This window comes from Scatophagus argus, chromosome 14 (genome assembly GCF_020382885.2).
Source record: "Scatophagus argus isolate fScaArg1 chromosome 14, fScaArg1.pri, whole genome shotgun sequence".
In the NCBI taxonomy this organism is placed as follows: domain Eukaryota; kingdom Metazoa; phylum Chordata; class Actinopteri; family Scatophagidae; genus Scatophagus; species Scatophagus argus.
In genome coordinates this window covers 12,820,501-12,846,055 of record NC_058506.1, presented here as the reverse complement: position 1 = coordinate 12,846,055, position 25,555 = coordinate 12,820,501, and the positions used below count along the sequence as shown (strand labels likewise).

At 38.6% G+C, this 25,555-nt stretch overlaps 1 protein-coding gene across 2 annotated transcripts; it reads right to left on the bottom strand.

The window, feature by feature from the left end:
• Positions 1–3,500: 3,500 nt before the first annotated feature.
• Positions 3,501–22,817, bottom strand: LOC124070872 (periostin-like). 2 transcript variants are annotated; one of them, XM_046411174.1, is made up of 23 exons: positions 22,581–22,817; positions 21,543–21,641; positions 16,871–16,935; positions 16,606–16,763; positions 16,343–16,507; positions 16,092–16,238; positions 15,844–15,985; positions 14,182–14,394; positions 13,946–14,080; positions 13,508–13,656; positions 12,958–13,094; positions 12,109–12,239; positions 11,796–11,926; positions 9,758–9,860; positions 9,178–9,245; positions 9,006–9,051; positions 8,894–8,917; positions 6,471–6,695; positions 6,318–6,353; positions 4,862–4,906; positions 4,530–4,616; positions 4,392–4,427; positions 3,501–4,099 (listed from the first exon to the last, which is right to left on the bottom strand). In XM_046411174.1, exons 1-23 carry the CDS (start codon positions 22,697–22,699, stop codon positions 4,044–4,046), a joined length of 2,517 nt encoding a protein of 838 aa, XP_046267130.1. In that variant the 5' UTR covers positions 22,700–22,817; the 3' UTR covers positions 3,501–4,043. The 2 variants fall into 2 exon arrangements, with proteins under 2 accessions (XP_046267130.1, XP_046267131.1); XM_046411175.1 differs by lacking the exon at positions 4,862–4,906 and having other exon boundaries at positions 22,581–22,816.
• Positions 22,818–25,555: the final 2,738 nt, after the last annotated feature.

Genomic DNA, 25,555 nt, shown 5'->3' with positions numbered 1-25,555 from the left:
CATCATCAGGTCACATCAAGTACGTGATTTATCTTGTCTTTGATTCGTATTCTTGCGGGGTCTCTAATTCTGATTCTGATTTAAATTTACAAATGCGTGTCTTCTGAAATAATATATGAACTGAAATTATTGTCTTTAAATCTAGATCTTGCACATATCAAACAATTTTTTAAAAAATGGAGTTTTATTGGATGGTGAACTGTTGAAATTATGTGAAACTACAAAAAAACTGCAAAGGAAAATAAAATGGAGCAGCCAGTTAGGTTTTATTTTCCCTCAAAAATGAAGTAAATTATGATGAAGAGCTAATTTTTGATTATAAAGACATATTTTCACAGGCTGACAGATTATTATTATTCCAGGTCACTATTTTTACAACCAATTTACTCGCTCACATTCACAGACCATTTCAGTGCTGATTCCATTGTTTTTATGTTTACTTCTTGCACTCTAACTATAAATCTGTGGAACACTGTGAGTTCATAGTTGGCTAACTGGTTTCTGGAACAAGATAAAAAGATCTAAATCAAATCCAGGATTCTGGATTGAATGTGTCTTTGTGAGAGCCAGTCAACAGTTTTATTTTTTTTTTTCAATTGCTCATGACAGTGAGAAACAAAGGAGCCATTCTACCAACCCCACAGTTTATCTATGGGGTGGCACTGATTTCACCATTAAAGCTTCTGCAGGGAGCGTTGGGATACCGTAAATGTGATGTTGATTTTAATCAAAACATATATTACTGTTAAATTACTATGTTACTAGAATATGTAGACAATGTTGGGACCTCACCATGTGTTCAAACCCCAAATGTAAATCCAGGATTCTATAAACAATCAAAGTGTGCCAAAAACCTATCAAATCTGACAATCAAGGCAAGCATCAAGTCACGCTCCAAGACCTCATCTTTGAGTTGTGAGTCCTAAACAACATTAATGAGCTCTTTGGTATTATTGCCATTTTAATAACAGAGCCTTGATTAACCATTCTTTGCCCAATTTCAAACAAGGTAGTTTTTTCACAAGGTGTACCTGAATACATCATGAAATTCCTATATGTAACACACACACACACACACAGTCTTAGGAGCAGTTGTTTGTGATTATTTGCTTGTGCATGTTGTACAACAGCTGGTTGCGACAGTAACTGCTCAAATTCACACCTTTACTTTACCCCTTTAAAAATTATTTTCTAAATTCCCTACACTAAATTTTTAGTTTCAAACCCCTTTTTTTTAGATTTCTTCCATTGTTTGGTTATTGGTCCCTGAATTTAATAATTACCATTGGTACTTATACACTGCCAGTAACTAAATCATTTCCAACAACAGAGAGTAAATAGTTTACAAACCACTCATTCTACTTTAGATGTTATGACAGCTACAGTTGATGTAGTGAAGCTTATCCAATAATTTGTATATTTTACTATATTTTTATATCATTTTTCTCATCTAAATGTACTTCTCAAAATGTATGTAATGGCTCCCATGACAGCATAGGACTGTGATGACAAGCTTGAATCATGGCTGTGTTGAGTCCAGTAAAATGGAGCTGGATTTTACTGTGTAAGATTTTCACAAAGTTCTGTAATTTCCATTTTATGAAGAAGAGAAAAACCCTGACATTCGTCTAAAAATTCTTTGCGTATTAATGGCTTAAACATGTGTGACTGATCATGTTGCGTCATGATAATGATCCAAATTTGGGTCCAAAAGCCATATTCCTTACCAGCTTCCAAATTATTGGATGAGGACACAAACAGTTGCGTCATTCTCAAAACTAATAATCCATATCAATCAAAGCCAGAGTTCCAGGGTTGCAGCTACATCTTGTATGTGAGCGTCTATACCCCTGTGCTACATGAACACACCTAGTAAGTTAACCTTTTGGCATCTTGCTATCAGTCATTAGTGACATTTTGCCTGTAGTCCTTATGCAAACTTTGTCTCACCTCTGCTGCTGCTGCCCTGGAAAAGCTGCCATCATTTCACTGAGGTTGCAACACAGCTACACTACACAGAGAGAACTATTTCATCATTTCTAGCTCATAGTCTTATGTTCAATTTCTTCTCAGAAGGAAAATGTGATATAATGCAGGAAAATATGACTCCAACTGATGCGCACTTGTGTGATCAAACTGGTACACATACTACAGGGAAATAGTGCATTGTGTAACTATTGTGTGTAACTACGTAATCAGGCATGTTTCGATGTATAATGTACATATGGTCATTGTGCATGTATCCTCTGATCAGGAGATGCAAAAGACAAATGTACAGCTTTTCAATAAATCTGCTGAACATTTTTGTCAGATTGTCTTTTAAAGTTCATTGGATTCATAGGGCAGGTGAAGTGAACCATGTGAGGGACACTAACGGTGGTCGAAAGTCAATGAGAGATTTGCAAGTGTAAATACTCAAAGGAAAAAACTTGCTCTTCCCTTCTTGACACACCCCCATGTTGTAAATATATGGTAATATTCCTGTAGTATCAGTGTTGATTATATATGTTGTAGCCTCCAGGTACACTGTAAAGCAATGATTAAGAAAGAGGGATAAACATGTTTGTGTGTGTGGCCTTGAGTGTTATGCAAGTTAAGTAGTACCTGGTCATAAAGACGTCATGACCATAAATGATGACTTGCAGATCTAGTACAATATACAAACCAGTTGGATGATGATGATGTGATGTAAGAATTAAAGAATGTTATACAAACTGTAAAAAAAAAAAAAAGTTTTTCAAAGCTATGAAACTTGTTAAAACCACTTTCTTTGCACTCAGTATCAGCAGCTGTGGATTGCTCTGGACTGTTGTGCATTAAGCTTTGTTTTAAGATGCCCATAGAAACATTCGTCGAAACTTTGAAGCTTTACGTTCATCTAATTTTATATGAAAAAATTCAGATTTTACTGTACTGTTAGACCCTGAATGCGCAATATAATTTTTTGGGTTTCTTAAATGTGTTTTCACAGTTTGTTTGGTTCCATTATTGCATTACTGAAAAGAAAATAAATGATTTCAGCAATGACCAATATATAAAAAAGCTTTTATATAAATGCAAAAATCCTGCAATGTTAGAAGATGATTCTGTTAATCTACTCTTTTTAAGTTGACCACCAGTTGAGTAAGTTGAGCCCCTTTATTGTTGTAAACAATGTTATAACAACAATTCCATGGACATTTATTAGTGTTTTGTTTATTTTTTTAGGCTACTGTTGCTAATGCGGCTGATGTTTCACACAGGTTTTTAAATATGGCAGCTGTTATCTCCCAAGGTTCCTTTTGTGCTGGCAGAGCACCTACTCTGGAGTAAATGTAAAAGAATTCCCTGAGAACCTGCGTCCTAAGAACAATCATTCTTTGTTCTTGCAGTAGGATAAAATAAAAAGGGTATTCCTTAGAACTACGTTCCTTGAACTGCACAAGGACAATTGCAAATAAAGCTCACATTCAACAGCATGAAACAGCCATGGAAGCTGTTAAGAATGACTGGAAACTAGATAAAAATTCACTGTATTTTTAATTACTGTGTGATAATTTACAGAGGTACAGTACAGCATCTAATGGTAGCAAAACACTGGTTGACACAGTTTCATTTGTCGTATTAATTGAAATGCATCCATCATACAGAATGTAAGCACCATAAAAAGCATATGAAAGTTTTCCCAAGCCATCTGTTTATGAAGGGACATGATTTAAAAAAAGCAAATCTTTAAAAAAAAAAAAAATCTCTCAGTGGTAGAAGATCTCGCTTAACACACCATCTATCAAGCTGCAATATTTTCCTTTCACATTACGTTACTTACATGGGGGTATTCTAATTTCATTGCATTGCTATTACACATCATGCTTATCACATACAGTATGGCCCAGATGGTGTAGTAAACAATCCATCTTGCTGGGGTTTTGAAAATGAAATAGTAAGATTGATTCGATCTCTCCCTGTTGGTCCACAACTTTTCAATTCCCCAGCACTCGACTAGGAGCCCTGGAGATGCATTCAGTCTCTGCAGTGAGCCCGAAGTTGCTTTCTCTCTGTTGGATTCACTCCCTTGGCTTGTGGTGACGCCTGACCAACCTTGCTCTCCTTCTCATTCCAGCTGTAAAAGAGGAGACAGAGTTAATGGAGGGAAATGGAGGTATACCTGAATACAAAGAAAAAAAAAGCCAAGGAGAGAAAATATTAGACGTGCGGAAAAGTTTGAAGCACGCAAGAGTGGCAAATGGAAAAAATACTGTAAGAGCAAAATGAAAATCCAACAATAACAAGATAGACAGTTGGCTTTTATTTGCATACTTTCCATCAGTGATTATGTGGCTTTTGGCAATCTCTTTTTAGTCCAATCCAACACTGGTGTTGATGAATGTGTCATCATCTAACTATTATCTTACCTGGGGCTTTCTTGGCAGCAGCGAATCTACCTCCCTCTGCAAAACGAAGAAGCACCCTCATCAAACACTGGATTTGGGCCACACACACAAGCAAGTATTGCACAAAATTTGTGCAGGTCTGCAATTACAAGCATTCACCTTTAATGATTTTGGTAATTCTCTCTGATTCCTCGTTGATCAGATTTGGATTGCCGTGGATGGTGGTGATCTTGGACAAGTCTGGACCTAAATGTTCAAAACAAAGCCATTAGATCCAAACTGCAAAACTGTTTGTGCCTCACAAATGAAATTATGTATATCACTTTTAAAAATGCATCACATTCTCTTTTCGGCCTTGAAGTAATCACTTAACATGCTTATGACTAACATGCATATGCAGCTTTGTAACATGATTATTTCAAGGCGGAAAGGACAAAAATCATATGAATGAAACCTATTGGATATAAAGAGTTTGTGTTTGGAGACCCTACCCTTAATGAGATAAGGTTCGTTCGCCGTGGTGTGTCTGGATCCACCTTCAGACGGGCAGCGGAGAAGGGTGTTGAAAGTCATTTAACGACTTAGCAACGACTTACTGACTGACAGACGGACAGACTGACAGGTACATACACCCCTTAAAACAGCTCCTCCGCCACCGCCAGCACAAAGTCAAACACAGATGTGCAGTATTTATGACCACACATACACACACTCTTGCACACAAATGCTAAGGGTGTGAAGTACAGGTGTGCAGAGGGCACTCAGCTCAGAAAAAGAGAGCAAATTCTTTTTCTTTGCCCACAAACTAAGCTGCAAGACATCAGTGAAGCAGTTACAGCACCCCAAAATGGCACAGTATGATTTGCACACTGCTCGCACACACACAAACACCACTGCTATATTAGGTAGAGAATGGACTATAATGGGAGTTCTGCCTCAGAGACAAGAACACTGTCCTGAAATCAGATGGGTAAGTGGTAGGATGGACAGACATCCAAATCATGGTGCACCACGGGAATAATAAAACCATATACAAAAATTTTGCTTTATTTTTATTTAGTTCTGTATGTGTAACCAGTGGATGGAAAAATGGGCGTCCTTCCTCTGTAGAATCATTAGTGACCCTATACGAACATCATAAGCCAAAATCAGCTTATGTTGTTTTGCATGTGGGTGGTGTCTCGCCAAAGCTTGTCTAAGCAACAACCTTTTTAAACATTCATTGGCTCTGTTTGTATGTCACTGGCCTACTTCATGAGCCAGACTGTGATGAGAATATCCTTAAGTGGGACTATTTAAATTAATAAACTGTAACAGCAAGTGTAATTATAGTGTACTCCACTTTTGACCCTTTAAATTTACCCAGATACATGGATTTAGTCTTGGGTAAATCCAACTTTGCCATTCGCAAACAGATTTTCCATGTTGTTTTAATCAAGTTGGATAAACAGTAGATGCTTAGTTTTATAAGCCAATGCTGAATGCTGATCAAGAAGTTGAGAAAAAGAAAAGACAGCCTCAAGCAGCAACCAGAACTCTGGCTGGAATTTGAAACACAGCAGTGCACGACGGAAAAGATGTAGGTTTTAGGCTTGTTTTTGAACCACCGGCAATGAGTCAACCTGTAGCCATAAAGATGTAGCTAGAAACCAACAATGGCAGCCAAATGAACCAAGTCACTATGCTTATGAGATGATAATTGGTGTCATAAGATTGTATAAAAATATAATAACATGAAAAAGTTACCTATAAGGTTAAAACTGGTGCACACCATGAAAATGTGTCTGATTTATTACTTGAGGAAACATGAAATGTAATGTGAAATGAAATTCACACACCTGACAGAACAAAAAAACCATGGATGCATTTGTTAAAGAGCTGTTAGAAAAGGCATGAAAGTTCTTAGAGCTACGCTCTCATGCTCTCCAGGGGTTAAGAAACACTGACCTGTAAATGTCTTTCCCTCTGCGTCAAGGTTTCCACCTGCATCAAATAAATAGGTGCTGTGTCATCAAATCAATGTTGAAATCCTTTTGAAGTTTCATCATTTTCACAAAAAATATGAATCATTTCAAAGTATTAAAAAGATTAGCAGCTTACCTTCAATAACTCTCGTAACCTTGGTAATGGAAGGCTGACCTTCAATGACCCTGGTTACTTTTGTGATCACGGGCTCCCCCTCAATGACCACCTTAGTGACTGTTGGCTCTGTCTCGATGACTCTTGTTACCTTGGTGATGGTTGGCTGCCCTTTGATGACCCTGGTAACCTTGGTTAAAGTGGGATCACCCTGAATGACCCTGGTCACCTTTGTTACATCAGGGACTGTTGAGAGGGAGAGGTAACATGAGCATCCCTTGAGTGCTATTGGAATCTGCATATTTCTAAGCTTTCATGGTATCTAATAGCACTGAAGGTGTTACACATCCAATGGATGTGTAACCTAATGGCAGCTACAGTTATCAGGACTTGGTGGTTACTTTGCCACATCTGTCCATCAGGAAACCCTGTAAATCACAGAGAGTTGAGGGAGAGCAGCCAAAGGACATCAGAGGGAACCCCAGAAGATATTTTCTCCATATCATATTACCCAGTTTTACCCAAATCAGTGAATAAAATAATAGAGTTACATTTTTGTCTGGTAATCAATGGTGCCCAGCTCTGACGGCATCATAAAAATTTGATGAAATGTTTCATGGAAAGCAAAATTAGTCAAGTGCAGGATGAGTCATCAACATTTTTCTTTCAAAACTTTCAAGGAAATTCTAAAATAGCATTAAATATGCTTACAAAACAACATCTTTAAAACACTCCCACTTTTTCTCTATTATGGGAGAAGAGTGGAGACAGAGGAACCATATGTGAGGCTATCAAAGCTTCCAGTACAAACAGAGGCTGATTTGTGTCAGATATTAAGCTTTGATAACTGCTGCTGTTAAGCTACATGGTCCAGGGATCACATTATAGACATGTTTAAATTCTAACAATTACAAATTTAAAGAATCTTTTCTACTTATCTGAAAATAATAGAAAATGTGACATGATGCATTATCTTTCAACACGTTTTTTCTCTACTCAGTGAATTAACATCTGGGACCAGATACCTCCATAAATCCCTACAGGTCATTTCTTGAATCAGCTTCAATGGAAACCTCAGCCAGGGACATTTTTTCACTTCTTTTACTTCTGAGCAATGATTTTTTTTAATGTGACAGTATTTATATGTGCTATAAAGAGATGAAAGCTGACAGATGCGTGTTTGTATCAGAGGGTTTCTAATCTTTGGCTTGAGATCCCTTGATACGTGACCTAGTCTGGTTAATCAGAGCCAGACTCATGTCTTTCAAACAAATTCATTAAGAGATTTCGGTAATGCTGCTTTGTGAATATAGGCTGCTACAAGCACACACACAGCCTTAATAGGCTGTGCTAATCTCAGTGCTAAAGATAAGAATGATATAGTTTATAACTGTGTGTGTGTGTGTGCAAAAGTGAGAGAGTGTGTTCTGCATGATTTTACCACCAGATGTGTACTTTCTTATTCATATAAAGGTTTTATTTTTTCTTGTAGCTTAAAACTACAACCATTTTAATTTCAAGGCTCTTATACAGTGAATCAGTATGATCAATCATTTGTTGGCTTTATCAGGATCAGCCCCACTTCCTGTTCAGTAAGGTTCACTTATGAATTGCATCTTTAGGAGCCATTATTCAATCTAAAAATATATATCAGATGGTATCACAGCAGAGCATAGCAGTTTCTGTACTTTTAGGCCTTATACTTTAGCTACCTAATCCCAAGAAACAGTGGATGTTAAATTGTGCATTGAAAACCTCTTGAGCAGTAGTAAACCTTTTGGCCTCACACATAAAACAGCACATAAAACAAAGATATGTCTACTTGTAAGACTCGTTTTTCTTTCCCACATGCTTTTGTTTGATCAAAGAATGTGGAAACTTTATACATAGTGCCAAAAATGGTAGAAAGTAGAAATTACAATAGATTAATCAGGTATAACACATTCCCATAAATTTTACAACCTCTCTTGTGTCTCTGTAGTTCATGTAATATGCCTAATTACCTTTGAAGAGTCAGACTTCGCCCCCCCTATGTTACCCAATATGTGAAGGCATGCTCTCATCTGTGTGGAAGTGCACTGGACTGAGCCCAACTTAATGAACAAAATCCAACAGTCCTCTGTGGTATCTGACCCTGTTAGGCTTTGACAGCCTAATTACCTTCTCCCTAAAGGAGCTGATTAAATATTCCAAGAGGACTGAAGCAATAGCAAGAGTAGATAATTGGAGGAACACAGAAGATGGAGGAGGCCTGTATGGAGCTGGAGGTTGATATGCATGTAATGGCCCTGTGGCTGCAGGTTGGATTTCACTTGCCCATTTTTGAACAAAGAACATGAATTAGTTTCAAAGGCCTTTCTTAATGACCACACTAAGGTTACATGCACTGTATGATCATGATGGATTCAAAACTTCTTTTAATCATGTCGCAATAGCAGTCTTACCTGTTTCAATAGTGATGATCCTCTCTGTAAAGTAACACAAGTCGTTTTAAATTGATGCAGATGCAATATTATTTACACTTTACACAGTGAGAGTGCAACTAAAGAAACTTACTGAGAAAGGTGAGTGGGATCTCAGCATAAGTATATCCAGAAACAAACTAAAAAACAGAAAAACAAAAAGAATAACAAATAACAAAATGAAAGGTATAAGACACAAAATAATAGAAAACCTCCCTTTGATCAATGCATGTTCAGACCTACGTGTGTTTTCTCTTTCTCTATACCTTTATCTGGATGTATCTAATCAGCTTCCTCAGAAGGACCAGGAGGTCCTGGCGGCCCACAGGCAGGTCTGTAACAAAATTGCATCATCAGACAAACGTAATACATTCAAGGACAAGGGGACACATTATACAAATATATAATAATGTAGTAATATTATTATGTAGTAATAATGTAATAATCCCCTCTGACCAAGCTACACCCCCCCCAAGTTTACTTGCTCAGTGTTGTTAAATCTCTCGATCAGAATTATGTTATTATGTTATTTGATTCCACAGACACTCAACAGTTGAGCCAAGATAGTCTAATACTGCTGTTCCACATAACTTAACACAACACTAAATAAATAAAATTTGGTTCCAAGACACAAGACACACACTAGTTTCTGACTTGGAAAAGTGGAAACAAAACCCCCCAAAACATTATAGTTCCCTATAACTACTGCTACTATTTTCACCACATTAAACTGATGTAGGCTCTTCTATGTTTTCTCCTTTTAATAATTAATGTAATAACTAATGTAATGTCCATTTACTGGAGCCGTCCATCTCCCACAAAGCCTGGACTGTAAGCTCCTCTCACCTGCAGGATAGAGAATATTCTTCACCACATGGATCACACCATTTGTTGCCATCAAATCACTGTCTGGCACATCCACAGAGTTGACATGGATAGAGTTGTTTACCTGGGAAAAACAGAGAAAATAATGTATACATATCTATTTTATAAGGGAATCAATAGATATGATCTTATTTTGAGAGCTGCGTCTACTACCGACTCTAAAACAAACTCAAATCCCCTATTAAACTTTTTTTAAATGGTTTGCCATGAGAGGTTTTCAGGTGAGACGAGGCTTGAAGAGATCTGTGAATCCCATTCGTGCTTACTTTCCTGCAGTTTAATTGTCTCCATGGGGATGTCTGAAGGTGGACATGATCAGTAAGTAAGGAATTGGTTTCCCTCCAACCCTACTTCCTCTCACCCACTCACTCACTAACTTCAGCCACATCATTCACATTTCTGTCCCAGTCATGTTTTTAAAACGTAACCACATGAACTACATGTATCAAGTTTATGTTAATTTATGTATTTTCTTTAAACACTGGGCCTTAATTGCCCACTTTTCTGTTTCTGGCAAACAAGCTTTTCCTGAGTTCATTGAGGAAGTCCTTCAGGCCTGATATGAGACCTTTGCTAATAACCTGATAGCATGGTAGGAGACAGAGGCAGGGCAAAATTGAGGTAATGGGTGAAATGCTGATAAAGCTGACATGAAGACTGACAAGCAAGAGCAAAGCAGACAGAGAAGAATGGAAGGCATCAGGATGGGAGGTGGCAAAGTGGTGAATACAGAGAGTGGGCGGTGATGGCAATGGCAAGATGCCAGGTTTTATTATGTTGGGCCTTTCTTTAGAGATACACAGCTTTGAAGTTACAGATTAGCATGGGTTCTTTGATGCTATTGCTTAAATGAGAATGTGGAGAAAGACTGGGTTAAAGCCTCACAATGGAGGCTCTGAGACATGGAAAAAAATTATTATATGAGGTCAATTAAAGCAGCAGGAGTTTTATCTGGTCACAGTCTCAGTTTAATATTGATGCCTCTATATGAACTACACAAGCAAACAAGACTACCAGTATGAAGATGAGCTATTTGCATATGGTTATTTTTAATGCCTGTCATCAGGTCTCATACCCTGTTTCATCAGACAAAACGATTTACAGCAAGCACACAAACACAGGCTCTTCCAGTCGAGCCTTTGTTTACGTTTTACAAGGCAAAGATTTACAATGAGTAATACATTAGCCAGCTGAAAAGGAAGCAGGGCGAGATATTTTTAGAAAATTTTATGTTTGACATTTTATTTTTCTTGTTATGGCTGAAACTGGGGCAAGATCTCATAACTGAGTAATTCAAAATCCTGAACTGGCCCTCTTCCTCCTAAATAGGTATGTAATATGGTATGTTTATTTTATGAAATAGAAGTTTACAGTCCATGGAGGTATATCACAGTAGATAATATTGTAATAGAAAAGACTTACATATGTGAATGTTAATAAGTTTGGCTTTCTCAAGAAAATCGTTATTGCAGAGAAACCAAATCTGTAAGTTGTAGGCTTATGTAACCTAGGCATATGAAAGGTATTAAAACATAGTTTGCATTGTGTCACCATCATCATAATATTATGTTATTAATAGCCACAAATAGGTACATTACCTCATCACTATAGGTCCTGCTAACAGCTGTGTTTTAAAAAAGAAAACTAGGATTTTAAAAAAATGTTGTCATTCTTTCACTCCCTTTCAAAACAAATGCATGTGCCAGCCAGATCAAGATATTTATGAACTTTGTCACTCTGGAAATGCTGGTTTTACCAATAGAGGCCACTAAAAACACAATAAGTTCCTTGTAGACACTTTAAAACTTTTAAAACTATGCTCTTAAAGGGAGAGAATTCCTCCCTGCTTTTTTAATCAAAAGCAGGGAGGAATTGAAATTGTTTGTAGGGTAGAATAATCATGGCTGCACAAACAGAACATTCTTGAATTGTTGGACTTCATGAGCTGATGCATTGGTTGGTGCAGAAAAAAATTATAAAGATTTAGGGTTGTACATACAGACATAACTTGCAGGTTGCTGCCTTGGAGTGTTTTGAGAAGATTGGTAACTCCTCCCTCTAATCCTCCATTGATGAATATGCCATTACTGAAGTGGTACAGCAGAATGACCCTCAAAGTATTCAGATCACCTGTCAATGACAATACAAGTCAAAAATTATGTTCATACTGCACAAGAGAGCTACAGCTCTTGATATTTTTTTTTCCCTCCTCATCTTCTCCTGCACTATATAGCTTTAAATAGCTTAGCAATCCTCAGTCTTCAAAAGCAAGATGCATGAAAGCATGTGTTTCATTTCAGTGGAGTTCTCACTTTTCAGCAGAGCCAAGTCCTCTTTGGTGAGGTCAGCGAAGGCATCATCCGTTGGTGCAAAGATGGTGTAAGAGCCTTCCTGCTTCAGCAAATCAGTCAGATCTGCTGTCTCCATCAACGACAGGAAAATCCTGCATTTATTCAAATAAAATAAAAGTAAGGGAGCACAAAAGTCACAAAATCAACATACGGTACTCAAGGAGTGAAGCCTATGGCCTAAACGTAAGTGCAATGTTGTACACTTTTGACTTCAGTGATGGTGATGTTTTACAATCTACAAAGACAGACATACAAACTGAAAAGTGAGAAAGTAAATAATGTTCAGTGACACAAACGTGGTTCCTTACTCTGCAACAGTGCATTATAGAGTAAAGGAGGTCTTTAAAAATGTTTTTCTTTATTTACCAATTCTGCTGTTAGTTTTATTTTTTCATCACAGTGAGTTGGTTTCAGACTGCAGGAAATGAGCAAGGGAACAGCTCTGGCTACAATGACACAATGAGTTCTGTGCTGTGGGGAGACCAAACTATAATTTGGATTTGGAGTTCAGATTGGGATTGGTGTGAGACCTGTGTGCTTGTGTGGTCAAACTGAGTCACACAACTGCTTCCTCAGTTATTCATCATCAGCCTCTTCTGGTGCCAATATCCATCATAGTGCCAGAAAATATTAAGAGTGTAAGGTCAGACATTGTCCATGACATTTTATTTTATTGTGAATAATATTCCCTTTACACCACAACTCAATTTCTCACTTTTCCTACGTACTTAAACCTTGCTTGCTACTACACGTCACTGTAAGTGACATGGTACATGTTTATGTATATATATAATGCACTTGAACTCTTACTTGAACCGTCCGTCAGCAATCAGGTGCTCGTATATTGTTTTCTCTGCAGGTTTGATGATGGACTTCATAACATGGAGGGCACTGTTGCTTCCCTCTTTACTGCCACGCACCATACATGCATTTTCTATGCACACAGCCTAGATGAAGAACATTTAACAAAGTTACATTTCCGAATGTCACTGTGCACATCTGGTAACCATTTAGCTTAGAGGAGGGGAGCTGTCACACATGCTTGTTTGATTGTGATCAATCAAAAAGAACAATTTCTATTAAACCAGCTGTTTGCAATATTTAAACCATTGGAAACACACTTAATCTGCCAAACTGAACTAATAAGCTGCTTTTTTTTAAACTTTTGATTAAAGCTGAAAACAGCAGAATCATGTTAGCACTTGGTAAGGGGCCTAAAAAGGGCTTTCAGATCTCCACTAAGGAAGCCAGTGCTTTCCAGTTTCTATCCATCATGTTTTTCCCTTTCTTTCATGATACCGTTTGACTCGCTGATGCAACAACACACACACACACACAAAAAGACACACGATGTTCTCACAGTGCGGTAAATGAAGACTCTGAGCAGTTTGCCAGCCAATGTTTCCAGCAGTTGTCCATTGTAGAGCTCACTCAGCGTAATTTTGAACTTCAAGATGTGATTCTCCAGAATGGTTCTCAGTAAGCTTTGGTCTGTGGACATCACTTCACCTGACAAACAGAAAAAAAGTTACAGATTTCTAAAACATAATTGATACTTACAGATTAATATTAGATGCCTGTCCTGATAAAACATTTCCTCTTCTGTGTGCCTTAGAATGTTCTGTTACTGAAAGTACAAAATGAGTTAGCATATTTTCTGATCTGTCAAAGACAAAATATGATTTTTTTCTTTATATTGTTGCTGAAGGTTTTTTTTTAATGGCCAAAAAAGAAGGTTTAAAAAAAAGTCAGTGTGTCAAAGTGATGTCTACAAGAACTTTTTTGGAGATCAACTCACTGGTGAAGGCAGAGTTGACAGGAGCAAGCAGTGTGTACTCTGTCTTTGGACCCATGGCAGCGGCTAAGCCCAGTTCGGACACCATGTCGCTGAAAGTGCCCTGGGAGTCTCCCAACAACTCCATCCCGTCCTTAGCTGATGTGAATAAACAGGACATGTTGGTGATCACACAATAAAGATACAGTCAAATCATTTGAACTAAATTAGAATTAAAGATGTTCAAGATGTTTTGTTACCTGAGTCAGGGATGAGCACCTGGTCGATGAGGTGGATGACGCCATTGGTGGTAACAATGTCCTTCTTCAGCACCATCTTGATGCCGTTGACTGTCAGACTGTCGCCATCACAGCCGATCTGTATGGTGCTGCCCTCTGCGGTCTCATACACTGACCCTGCCATGATTGCCTCCGAACACTGGACACTGTTCAGCAGATGGTAGTTCACCAGGGCTGAGTGGGTGGGTTGAAGTGTGAAAGAGATAAAGGGCGAGAAAAAGAAAAAGTTGCTGATCAGATTGGTCACTTTACAGACTTTGTTGCCTGTAGGTATTTTTATAATCTGGTTACGCAATCCAAAATTTACAAATGAGACCATTACTCAGTGAACATGCACACATACACACGCATATTCTTTCAGCTCTTTTGGGAATATTTACACACTTTTGTCAGCATAAAGATATGGGATTACACCCATGACTGCACCCAACTGTTAAACTAAGCAAGCAAAACTGCAAAAGCAATGCAATGAAAACATAAAAAATCCTGCCAAATCCACAAAAAATTCAATACAATCAGTTGGACTTCAAGTTGAATTGCTCTGTGGCCCACATCAACTCTTGCAGAGACAAGGCACAAGCCTCCATATAATCTTTACTTTGGAGTATGTTCTGACATGGTTGGTCAGCAAAGCCTGTTTGCCAAGTGTCTGAGAACTTATCTGAGGTTATATTGTATTCCCAGAGGGAGCCACTCACTGAGGACAGTGCAAACTGTCTTCCTGCTAATAGAGGTTCCTGGCAGGCCAGTGACTCAGCAAATAAGCAGATTAACTGCCACTGTGGAGACATAAGTTTCCCGCTTTTTAGTTTGTAGACATGCTTGTGTATGCATGCACTCTTTTATTGGATAGATATCTAAGTTTAGACATGCAGTTAGTAGGAATTTACTGAATGAATTTGGAAGATGGTTTCAGTACTTTAGTTTAAATTTGAAATTGATCTGTCAGCATTAATTAAGTTGACTTCCGGACAAATTAATTTTCAAAGTTAAACAATCAAAAGTTGTACTTGGCACAGTGGTGCTTTGAGCTAAGTACTAATGTTAGCATGCTAACAATTTCACAGTGACCGTGCTTATGTGTTAATGCTATGCAGCCATAATGTTTATCATAACTGCAATTCCCAGTTAGGGTGCTAACAGTATAGTGAAGGCTTTTTGCAAATATTGTCTTAATACAAAGTATTGGGCAAATTTTGACATGATGGCATTATATGACATGTACTGTAAGCATATCATCAAAGTGATTACAATTCATCCTGAAAGGGAAATTAAAGACAGACAGATTTCATTGCAATCCATCCCATATGCCTACCTGATGAGATATTTCATTTCAATTGTGAATGCATAATAATACACTTAAAATGCTCCCATAATGCACTCTAGATGTGGTCTTCAGCTAAAGTTACCAAACTTCTGCTTGTGGCGGAAGAGAAGTGAGGGAAGCTAAAGTCTACAGGATTCATTCTCAGGTAACAATGACAATCTGTACTCAGTTTCATGCTGCTCTATCCAACATTTGTTTTATTTCAGCCTGGAACTCTATCTACTCTAACCAAAATCATTGAAAGAATGGGATGCTAGAGGCTTATATCATCATAATGTATCACATGTGGAATGTACCTGCAATAACAGTCTTGTCTGCCATGATACGCTCCAGGTAGCCTGGGCTCAGTCTGTCGAAGGCTTCATTAGTGGGAGCAAACAGAGTATAGTGGCCAGGCTGGTCCAGCTTGTCCATCATACCAGAAGCCAATGCTGCAGCCTGGATAACAAACCAATTGCTTTTTTTAAAAAACACATTTCATTTTAAGCATATCAGTCAAATGTAGTGTTCTAAGATTAATATAGAGCATGCATGCTTTACATACATTGAAGGAAGAGAGATCATCGTTGACATCCAGGACTTCTTTGATGGTGTTGCCCACAGCGCTGATGACCCGATCAATGACATGCACCACGCCGTTTGTGGCCACCTGGTTACCATGGATGATCCTGGCACAGTTCACTGTCACAATCTTCACAGAGAGGAAATTTTATATTAAGCAAAGACCATCATTTCGGTCAGAGGTCTTTTATTCAGTCTCAGTCTTAATTCAATCAGGCATTCATGAAAACTGACCCCGTTCGAGTAGTGGTTGATGTACAGGCCCAGGTCATTGTACATGGAAGTGACAGTCATGTCGTTCCTCATGTCTTTGGTCAGAAGACGGTGATTCACCATGTGGAAGTGGAGAGCGTTGTACAGCTCGATGTTCACGTTGCTCACGAGTGCAGACCGTACAGTCTGGGAAAATCACAACATTATTTAAAGGTTAATAAGTGTGTGAGTAACCAATTCATTTATGTTCCACTGGAAAAGTTCTAAAGCTCCAGTGTACTTACAGGGTCCAGTTCATCCCAGGCTTCGTTGCTTGGGGCAAACATGGTGAAGGAGCCTTGGCCTTCAATTTCATTTCTCAGCTTTGACATGTCAGAGTACTGCTGTGTAGTCGTAGCCTTTATGAGCCCCAGCGTACCATACACATGGTCAATGGGAGCCACTAAGGGGGAAAAGAAGAGGAAATTTTGAACTTTGAATCAACTCCTTTTGTTCATGGGATAATAATTAAATCATCACACCAGATGGACTGTGGTGAGAGCTATTTACCTGCAGGGCATCCTCTCATGCCCTCCAGCTTCATGTACCCAGGACAGCATTCATAAAGGACCACACTTTCAAAAAAGAACAAACACATTAGACTTGCTACACGGTAGATCAGCTGATTGTGAAAAACATAAATTATTGATTTTCAGGCACAGAATGTGAAAAAGTGATTGAGTGATTTTTATGGTGTGGGAGGCCATACAGTCAGAGAGATGCAAATTGTAATGATGCACAGTTTTTGCAACAGCAAAAATAAAATCTTTGCAATATGGAGTGTAATTGTAATGCAGTTTGAGAAAGCAAAAGCTTGCAAGATCAGCAAAGCAGAACTGACATCTGTGAGGAATAACAACCTCTGGAACTGTGATGGGAGAGAGTGACGAGTGCTTGGACCGAGAACGGTGAAGAGATTTGAGACAGGAGAGCAGAGAGAGGATCTCACTCACCAAGTAAGTAATGGCAGCGCATCCCAAAAAGCAAGCAAGTTAACGAGAATGCAAAAAAAGACAAAACAGTTTTAACATGAGGGTGGAACATTAAACGCTTCCACAAGAAAAACTGGCAGAAAGTGCACAGCTCCCCACAGGCCACTCACAGGGAAAAGCTGGACTGGAAATAAAGACACTTGTTGCAAGTGAGCCAGCTAACATCATTTCCAATATCTCATACAGCAGTAACAAATCCAGCAAATAAAAAACAGAAATCAATACACAACCCACTAGTTCAACATTTTTAAACTATTCTATCTCTTCAGTATAATGTAAAGCAGTATTTCTGCAGGCTGTCACACTGGTCAAATCCAACAGCATAGTCCCAGAAACTTTACGGAGACTAATGGCTACCACATCCCTAAGAAAATCAAGGCTTTACAGTTTTTATATTCATCTACCTACACTGTAAGCATGTTAACATAAAAAAACAGCCCCCTTGGCCATTAAGTTAAATCTCCAGAAAGTGTCCAAAAAAAACAAAATAAAATCTTGATATACAGTTGACTTCTTGTGCCTGTGATAGATTTCGTTTTCTGGGGTGGAAGGAACAGCTTATGAAGTCGTGAAAACACAGCTCAAAGAAGTAGAAACATCCTGGCAGGAAGCTGAGAGGACCTGCTAACAAAAAGTGCACCAAAGGAGCGTGCAGCTGTAATCAGACGTACAGCATGGTTCACAGGGGATCAAGTTACACTTTACTGTAACCCTATGAATGACAGAATGAGGTGTGAGAAGACAGTATTCTGTAAAATGTAGGTTTGATGAAGGAATGAACTATAGTAATGAAAGCAGAAATTTTAATTTAATAAACACAAGTCTTCCAAGATGCAAACACAAACGGAGTGAGTCAACATTGGACGCGCAACAGTGATCCACCAACAGCCATAAAGTTCGTGAACGCTGGAAAAAAGTTTAATCGGGGTTTAACCCAAAGCACCTCATGGGTTCCAGTTGCAGCTTTTGGTGTATTTGCTGAAGTGGTTTACTCAGAGAGGTTTGCTCAGAGCTTACTACACACTCAGCATAATTTGATTTTTAATGTTTCCTGCTTTCTGTATACTACAGTTTTTTTATGAACCCTGTGCACTCTCTACAAGATTCATGACCAAAGCAAAAACTGTTTACTTTGCCTTTCAGAAAAAAAACAGTAGTGATATGCAGACAAATCACTTCCTTCATAGCCTACTTCAAGCACACACACACACACAAAAATCAACACCTCTCACTTTCTCCGTTCAACTCCCTAAAATGACACGTTTTGGCCAACCCTCTCTAATCCACTTTAATCAGTATTTGTGCATTTATGCATGACTTGAATGTAACCATGTCACTTGCAGTACACTCACTTTCTGCTTTGGCACTAATTATTATAATGAAAAATACATAAATATATCCTTTCACAGCTGGCTGTCAGGAAGGTATGAAGTCACTGTTCCCCGGTTGTGCTCTGGGTAATGGATGCAGAACAGACCAGAGACAGAGCCAGCACACTGCAACCAGACCTCTGGCAGTGTCACTGCGCGAGCCAGCTCAGTGAGGCTTCCAGAGGAACAGATGTGCAAACATGGGGCATGAGAGAGCGCACACACACACACACGCATGCACACACATACATACATAAGACTCACACAGAAAAAATGTGGTGTTGTCTAGCATCAGATAAATACATCACAGTTTTTCCTGTTATATAATCAACTATCAACAGTCTCTCTTCTGTCCTCATCAAGTGTTTTTTGTGCCAGCGTTTATATATACACACATATATATGCATATATATATATGTGTGTGTGTGTGTATGGAGAGAGAGAGAATGTACATGAGTGGACTCTTTCTGTAAAAATAAAGATGCCAGTGCATTTGACATTATTGTGGTTTAACTAAAAATAAACTTGATTCTAAGTACTTGTCCTCTGATCCATGCATGTTGTGTTTGTCACTTGGACCACATCACTTTGAAAGGAAATTGCTTCCACCTGAATCTCCGGCAACATCGCCTAGAGAGAACTTTGTGGAAAGGAAGGCATTAAGAAATCCCCAGGGTGTCATTTAGCTCCAGAGTAAATAATTAGAAGAACACAGCACAGGTTGAATTCCCATTGACAGAATTTGTTCGAGCTTGCTTTTAAGAGATTCGGTCCATGTATTACTTCAACTGCATGCTTGCTCATAAACCAGCATGCAGTGAAACAGCCATACTGTCGACTCAAACAAACTTTCCTAATCTCTCATCAACACCGAATCCATCTCAGACATAACCACAGCTGGGTGGATTTCCTTCACTGCTGCTGAACAATGTCCTCGCTGTGATCATACACAGAGGAAGAGACAAAGACAAGATTTTTCTGGCTTTTCCTTTTTTTATATGTCTCTGTTTTCTGCATATTGTCATTATCCCAATTTTTATTTGCCTGCTCACAAACAGTGCAACACATTTGGTTTATGCATAACCGATGGCCGATATGGTCCCATAAATAATATATATTTCACACTCTCAATTTGCTAAAAACATACTTTGGAATGTAGATATATGGCTATTTTCATTACATTTAAACCCAACATCTTTTTAAACCTAACCTTAGTCTTAGTAGACTTCTTTAAACTTTTGTAGGCACTGAGGGACAGAAAGAAATATATTTTATATAAATAATAATATCTTAGTGAACTATTTAATGAGATTCGTAAGAGGAGATCTTTATTTTAGTTTTCCAGTTCAAGAGACAAAAAACAATTCAAGGTGCTTGCTATCTTAGAAACCCTTATTACCTTTCTGCTGTCTTCCCTCATGTTATATTATCTTGTCTTTTTTTGTAGTTGCTGAGTGTCTCCATGTAATGTTATCTCATTATAATCCATTGCTTCTTCTGGACACAGTCGCTCTTTTATCCATTCTCCCTCTCTCATCATAGGCTTATCGTAAGACAGCAGCAGCAGTTTGTGTAAGTGTGTTCTTGTACAGGTCCATGTGTATGTAATAGGCAGAAAGTGACTCACTCAAGTCACTTACAAGGCAGCAAACAGCTCCAACTGAGCCTTACACTCCATCAACGCTTCAACTTTAATATTTCATAATTTTTACCCTAATATCTATCAATGCTGCACATGATGTCTCTAGAATATATTACACCGACCTAAGGCCATCAACAATGTCTGGATTTATACCTTTATGCATTCTTCTCTTGCTTGTAAACCCAACATTTTTGCTTATTAATATTTTCAAATTTGGTGTTTTTCAACCAGCAAAAATTGATTTTTATTGTTAATCACTAAATCAGGAAACAGCTATCACTTCCACTATGAGACCTCATTGAAACCAGCATTATTAAAGTTTTAATAGCTGTACAAATTAAGACCCATCACCCATAACAAGAAATCTAACCTGGTGAAACTAAAGCTGCAATATTACACCCTTAGTTACGCCCAGCTGCACAGAAACACTGGAAGCATTTGAAGTGGTTGTTTTTCTGACCACCTAAAATGTGTCAGAGGTAAAGTGAGGCATCAATCACATCAACAGGCCAACAATAGAGTGAAGCTCCGGCCTGCAGGCTACACAGCATGCCCAGACTTGAGAGGACGGCAGAGGAAGATGAAGACAAAGAGAGATTGTTATACCTTATAAGCACATAACGTTTCAAAGTATAAACTGAGAGTGTGAAATCCGGTTGTAAAGGGAAAACATATGTTTGTACATTGAGCTAAAGCCTTCAGGAAAACAAGAATGATATACTGCAGCTTGGGTCTTGTTTCTTTCCATATTTCAAAAAATTCAAATTACTTAAAAAGACATTTTTATGGTCAGAGAAGAACGCGCAACGAGTTCAGGAGACTCCAGACACAATGCCTGAGGGTCTAGAAAACTTGGGCCATACAGAACTGACCCCAGCTGTTTAAACAGTAATAAAGCTGGAAACAGGTGAGGAGGACGTCCATCCACATATGCAGAAACAGGCACTTTCATGTTAAAATGTTAATAATTAATAAGTAATTCATGTTAATCTGACTTGTAAGAAAGTTCTGAAATACTGCTGTTGGGATGTTTGGAAGCTGGGGGTGGTTTGCACTTTAGGTAGGTGCAAGACATCAAAAAGCAAAAAACAAATAAAAAAAGAATAAAATAAAAAAATAAGATAATCCTTTACTTATCACAGTTATTCAATCCATTTAATCTTCTGCTGAAGACTTACGCCTTCTTGCCGCAGATGGAGCCTTTGTACCAGTTCCTACATGTGCTGAAGTACTTCTTTTTAGTCCCCAGGACCTGCTGCAGCGCGCACACATTGGGTCTGTAAGGGAGGGGGGGGGGGGGAGAGGGACAAAGAAAGTGAGAAACAGGGGTAGCAGGGAGGGCAGGTGGGTGGTGTATGAAGGTGAAAGAGACAGACGGGTAAAAGTGAAGAAGGAGTAACGGTAAGATGAGGAGAGATGAGAGGAGGGAAGGTGTAACAGGATGGGGCAGATGCAGGCGGAGAAATACATCATTTATAAAGGAGGCTTATGCAGAGGCTTATTTACAATGTTTGAAGACTTTCTTTTCAATAATCAATAATTCAAAGTCTCATTTTGTCTCATCATCATTTCTTAACAGAAGTTAACTGGAGCGGCAGTAGCTCCTTTGAGCTAAGTCCCCTAACTCCAAACTACTCTAGTTAGGGGTTAGGCTGTGCTATGTTGCAGACCCGTCACCCTGATGTGTATAGATTTCTGTTGGTGTGTCTAACATCACAGTAAAAAAAACGGGTACAGATTAACGGTTCATTTCAGAAAGTAACAAATCTCCTCAAACTTAAATGAAAATGAAAATTTTGATTTGAAAATGAAAAATTTTCAAACACCACACACTGACCACACTGTTTACAGCAGAGAAGTGAATGAATGTCAGAGACACTATCGAATTTTCCATTATGGCTTGGATCAATAGTTTCCTCAATGTGCCTGACCTGCTTCTCAAATCATGATCGAGTGCTGTGTGTGTTTTAAAACCACCTTAAAACATACCATGCAACGTGCATAGCACTTCACACAGGTGACACATCTGTCAGCTCGTTGCTAATCATGTAATTTATGTTCTCACATCCGGAGACAAACGCAAGCAGGTTGATCAGAATGGTTGAAATCACAAGTTATCTCTTGATTCAAATATAAATGACTCAGTTTTAAAGTGACACATATCTCATATTTTGTCAACCCCCCTCCCCCCCTCCCCCCATGTCCCATCTCCTTACCCTTCCTTCCTGGCCCTTATGCGACTGTGGCTGACTATCTTGTCGTAAGCTGAAGAATCCACGCTCCCTATAGAGCAGAGTGCCACCAGCACTAAGGTCACCACGAGCAGCTGATGCATCCTGGAGAGTTATCAGTCCTCTGCACTGAAAGGGCACAAACACACACACACACACACACACACCTCTTTAAAGACACACCCTCACCCCCCCAAAAAAATACACAGGAGATATAGGAGTGGAAGTGAGAGAGGGAGCTTTTATAGCAACAAGTCTCTCTCTCTCTCTCTCTCTCTCTCTCTCTCTCTCTAACACACACGGTACCCACCCACTCTCTTTTTACTCCCTCACTGTCTTTTCCATACCGTTATGTCCTGCCCTCACCCACACACACACCCTTGTCTTGAGTCAGAATCCTCCCTCCCGCTCTGACTCGAGCATGAGCTTATTGTCTCCCCTCCCTCACGTTGTTTCACACGATTTTCTCTTGGATGTCTCATGAATCTCTTCGCCACCATCACATCCCAGCGCACCGAGGACACCCTGTAACTAAAACTTCACATCGCTCTACGCTTAAAAATGAGAGCTTGTCCTCCAGCTGTGGATCATTAAAAAGTATATTAGACCACTATGCATTTGAGAGTGTTGAATACGTTGAGAGGGGAATGCACATGCAGATTCGGTCATTGTTGAAATCTGCACAAAAGCAAAATTAAAGTAATGCAATGAATCAAGTGTTATCATAGTGACTAAACAAGTACAAATGAACAGAGAGGCTTTTGTAAATAGGTTTGAAAATAAGGCTGTGAATCAAACTCAAAGAGCCTTGGTGATAAATCTGTTTAAATGATAAGTTTACACTTTGCTTGACAGAAGCTCGACTGCATCTTTATCACCCATCCCCTGGGACACCACTTTCCCCCTCATTACTTTTACGATGCAGATTCATCATTTCCACCCAGCTTTTCCTCCCCTGAACTCCCGTTTGTGCTCCAGCTCCTCTTTCCACTTTACCCATCCGTCATGTTCATCGTTTATCAGCTCAGCAAATCCCCCTGTCCCATCTTCTCCCTACAGCTGTCTGCATCTCCCGTGTTGAAGCCAGATCTGATATGGCTTCAAAGCAGGAATCCATCATGTACGGTCTTGACTTGTGAACAGGTATGCTCGTAAACTGGAGACATGCAGGTCAGCGCTCCCATGGTAAGGTTGATTCATCAAATCAAGAGCTAAATCTTATGTTTAATGCCACAAATCTGACCGCAGAGTGTACACAAGCAGAGGTAAATCTATTCTTTCTTATGCATATGGAAGTGATGCAGTAAGGGATCAGGGAGTATGAAATCAAAAGATTAATGAAACATTTAAATGAAATCACATTTATGAACCCACAGCAGACCACAGATTTACTCACTCTTTGTGAACTTGCATGACCTCTTTGATCCCAGAGAGGTCTGAGAGGCTGAGCCGTCTCCAACAGGGCCTCCTCCCTTTGCAGACAACTTCCTGTCTATGATGCTATCATAACATTTAAGAAAAAAAAAAAAAAAAACAAAAAAACCCACACACATTCAACCCAGCATGCAATTTACAGTAAATTAAACCTTACCAGCTACTAATTTCCAATGAGTTTCCTCCCCTGCCTGAGGCTCCTCTAAAATCCTCACTACACACGCATACAAACACACACACACACAGACTCATCAGCACATGAGTACATGACGAATTGACACTTTGATTACAGTTAAATACAATAAAATACCTGTCTTCCATTTGTCTCTGTCAACTTTCCATCCTCTAAGGAAAAGAGGGATTTAAATCCTCTTGCTGCACACGGGACAGCACCACAGTCCTTCCAGGCTGCAGGTGGTTATTTTGAATCTCCAATCATGCAGAGATCTGGGAACAGAGGAAGAAGAGAGCAGAAACTCCATCCTATACTGACATCTCCCCCTAGTGGAAAGGACTTCTTAGTGCAGTACACATGTGAAGCCTCTGTATTGTAACCTCATAATGCAGTTTTTATTCATTCATTTTGTTCATCTACGAAAACAGGTGTAAAAAAAAAAAAAAAAAAAAGTTTAATTTTCTTTTTTTTCACGTTTGAAAATACATGTGGTTCTGCAGGTTCCAAACTTTATCCCACCTGTTTTCACAGATGGAAAGAAAAAAGAAAAGTAAACAAAATAAAAACAGAAATTTTGACTCGTCCTTTTTGCCTCATAAGGACGAGTGACAATTCTTCCATTAGGACAAAAATTACACTTGTTTGTTATTGTTATTATTATTGTTTATTTGGTGTCTCCATGACTAGGTTGGGCACAATAAGTTTAATTAATTAAATAGGTAGAATTGAATATATTGATGATTCCAGTATGCATAAGTTCTTTTTATTTTTTGGTTATTTATTTATTTATTTAGTTTTTTAAATTTTTAATTAAACAGGTAACATTTGGCAGAACAATTTGTAATCACACAGAATTGTTGAAGAAAATAACAGAATTATTCAGATGTTCACCCTGTTAAAGAATTCCTGGAAGCCATGTATCCATATTTATAAAGCAACACATTTTATACTCCACACCGAATTTAGAGAAAATTTAGATTTTGTCCTTGGAAAATTTAAAAAGAATCATAGTGATATGTTACTAAAGTGTTAAAGGTCATAACTGAAAGCCTCACATCAGTGTGAACTAATATTTAACATTACACAATACTAATATTACTAAATAAGATTCATGACTTTAAATGAGCATGGGGATGCATAGTCAGTTAGAGAGCTCAGTGTTCATGTGTTTCTGCACCTGTGACTGTCTGGTTTAGTGCAGCTGGAAGATCCATCACAAACCCAGGAGCATTTCAGTGCAGCCTTTTGATCACACGCTAGCTCAGTTTCATCATCTGTTGAATATTTCATCACCTTTTTACTTGATCACCTGTTTGCTGACAGAAATCACTGGCCACTGAGAAGTACAAAT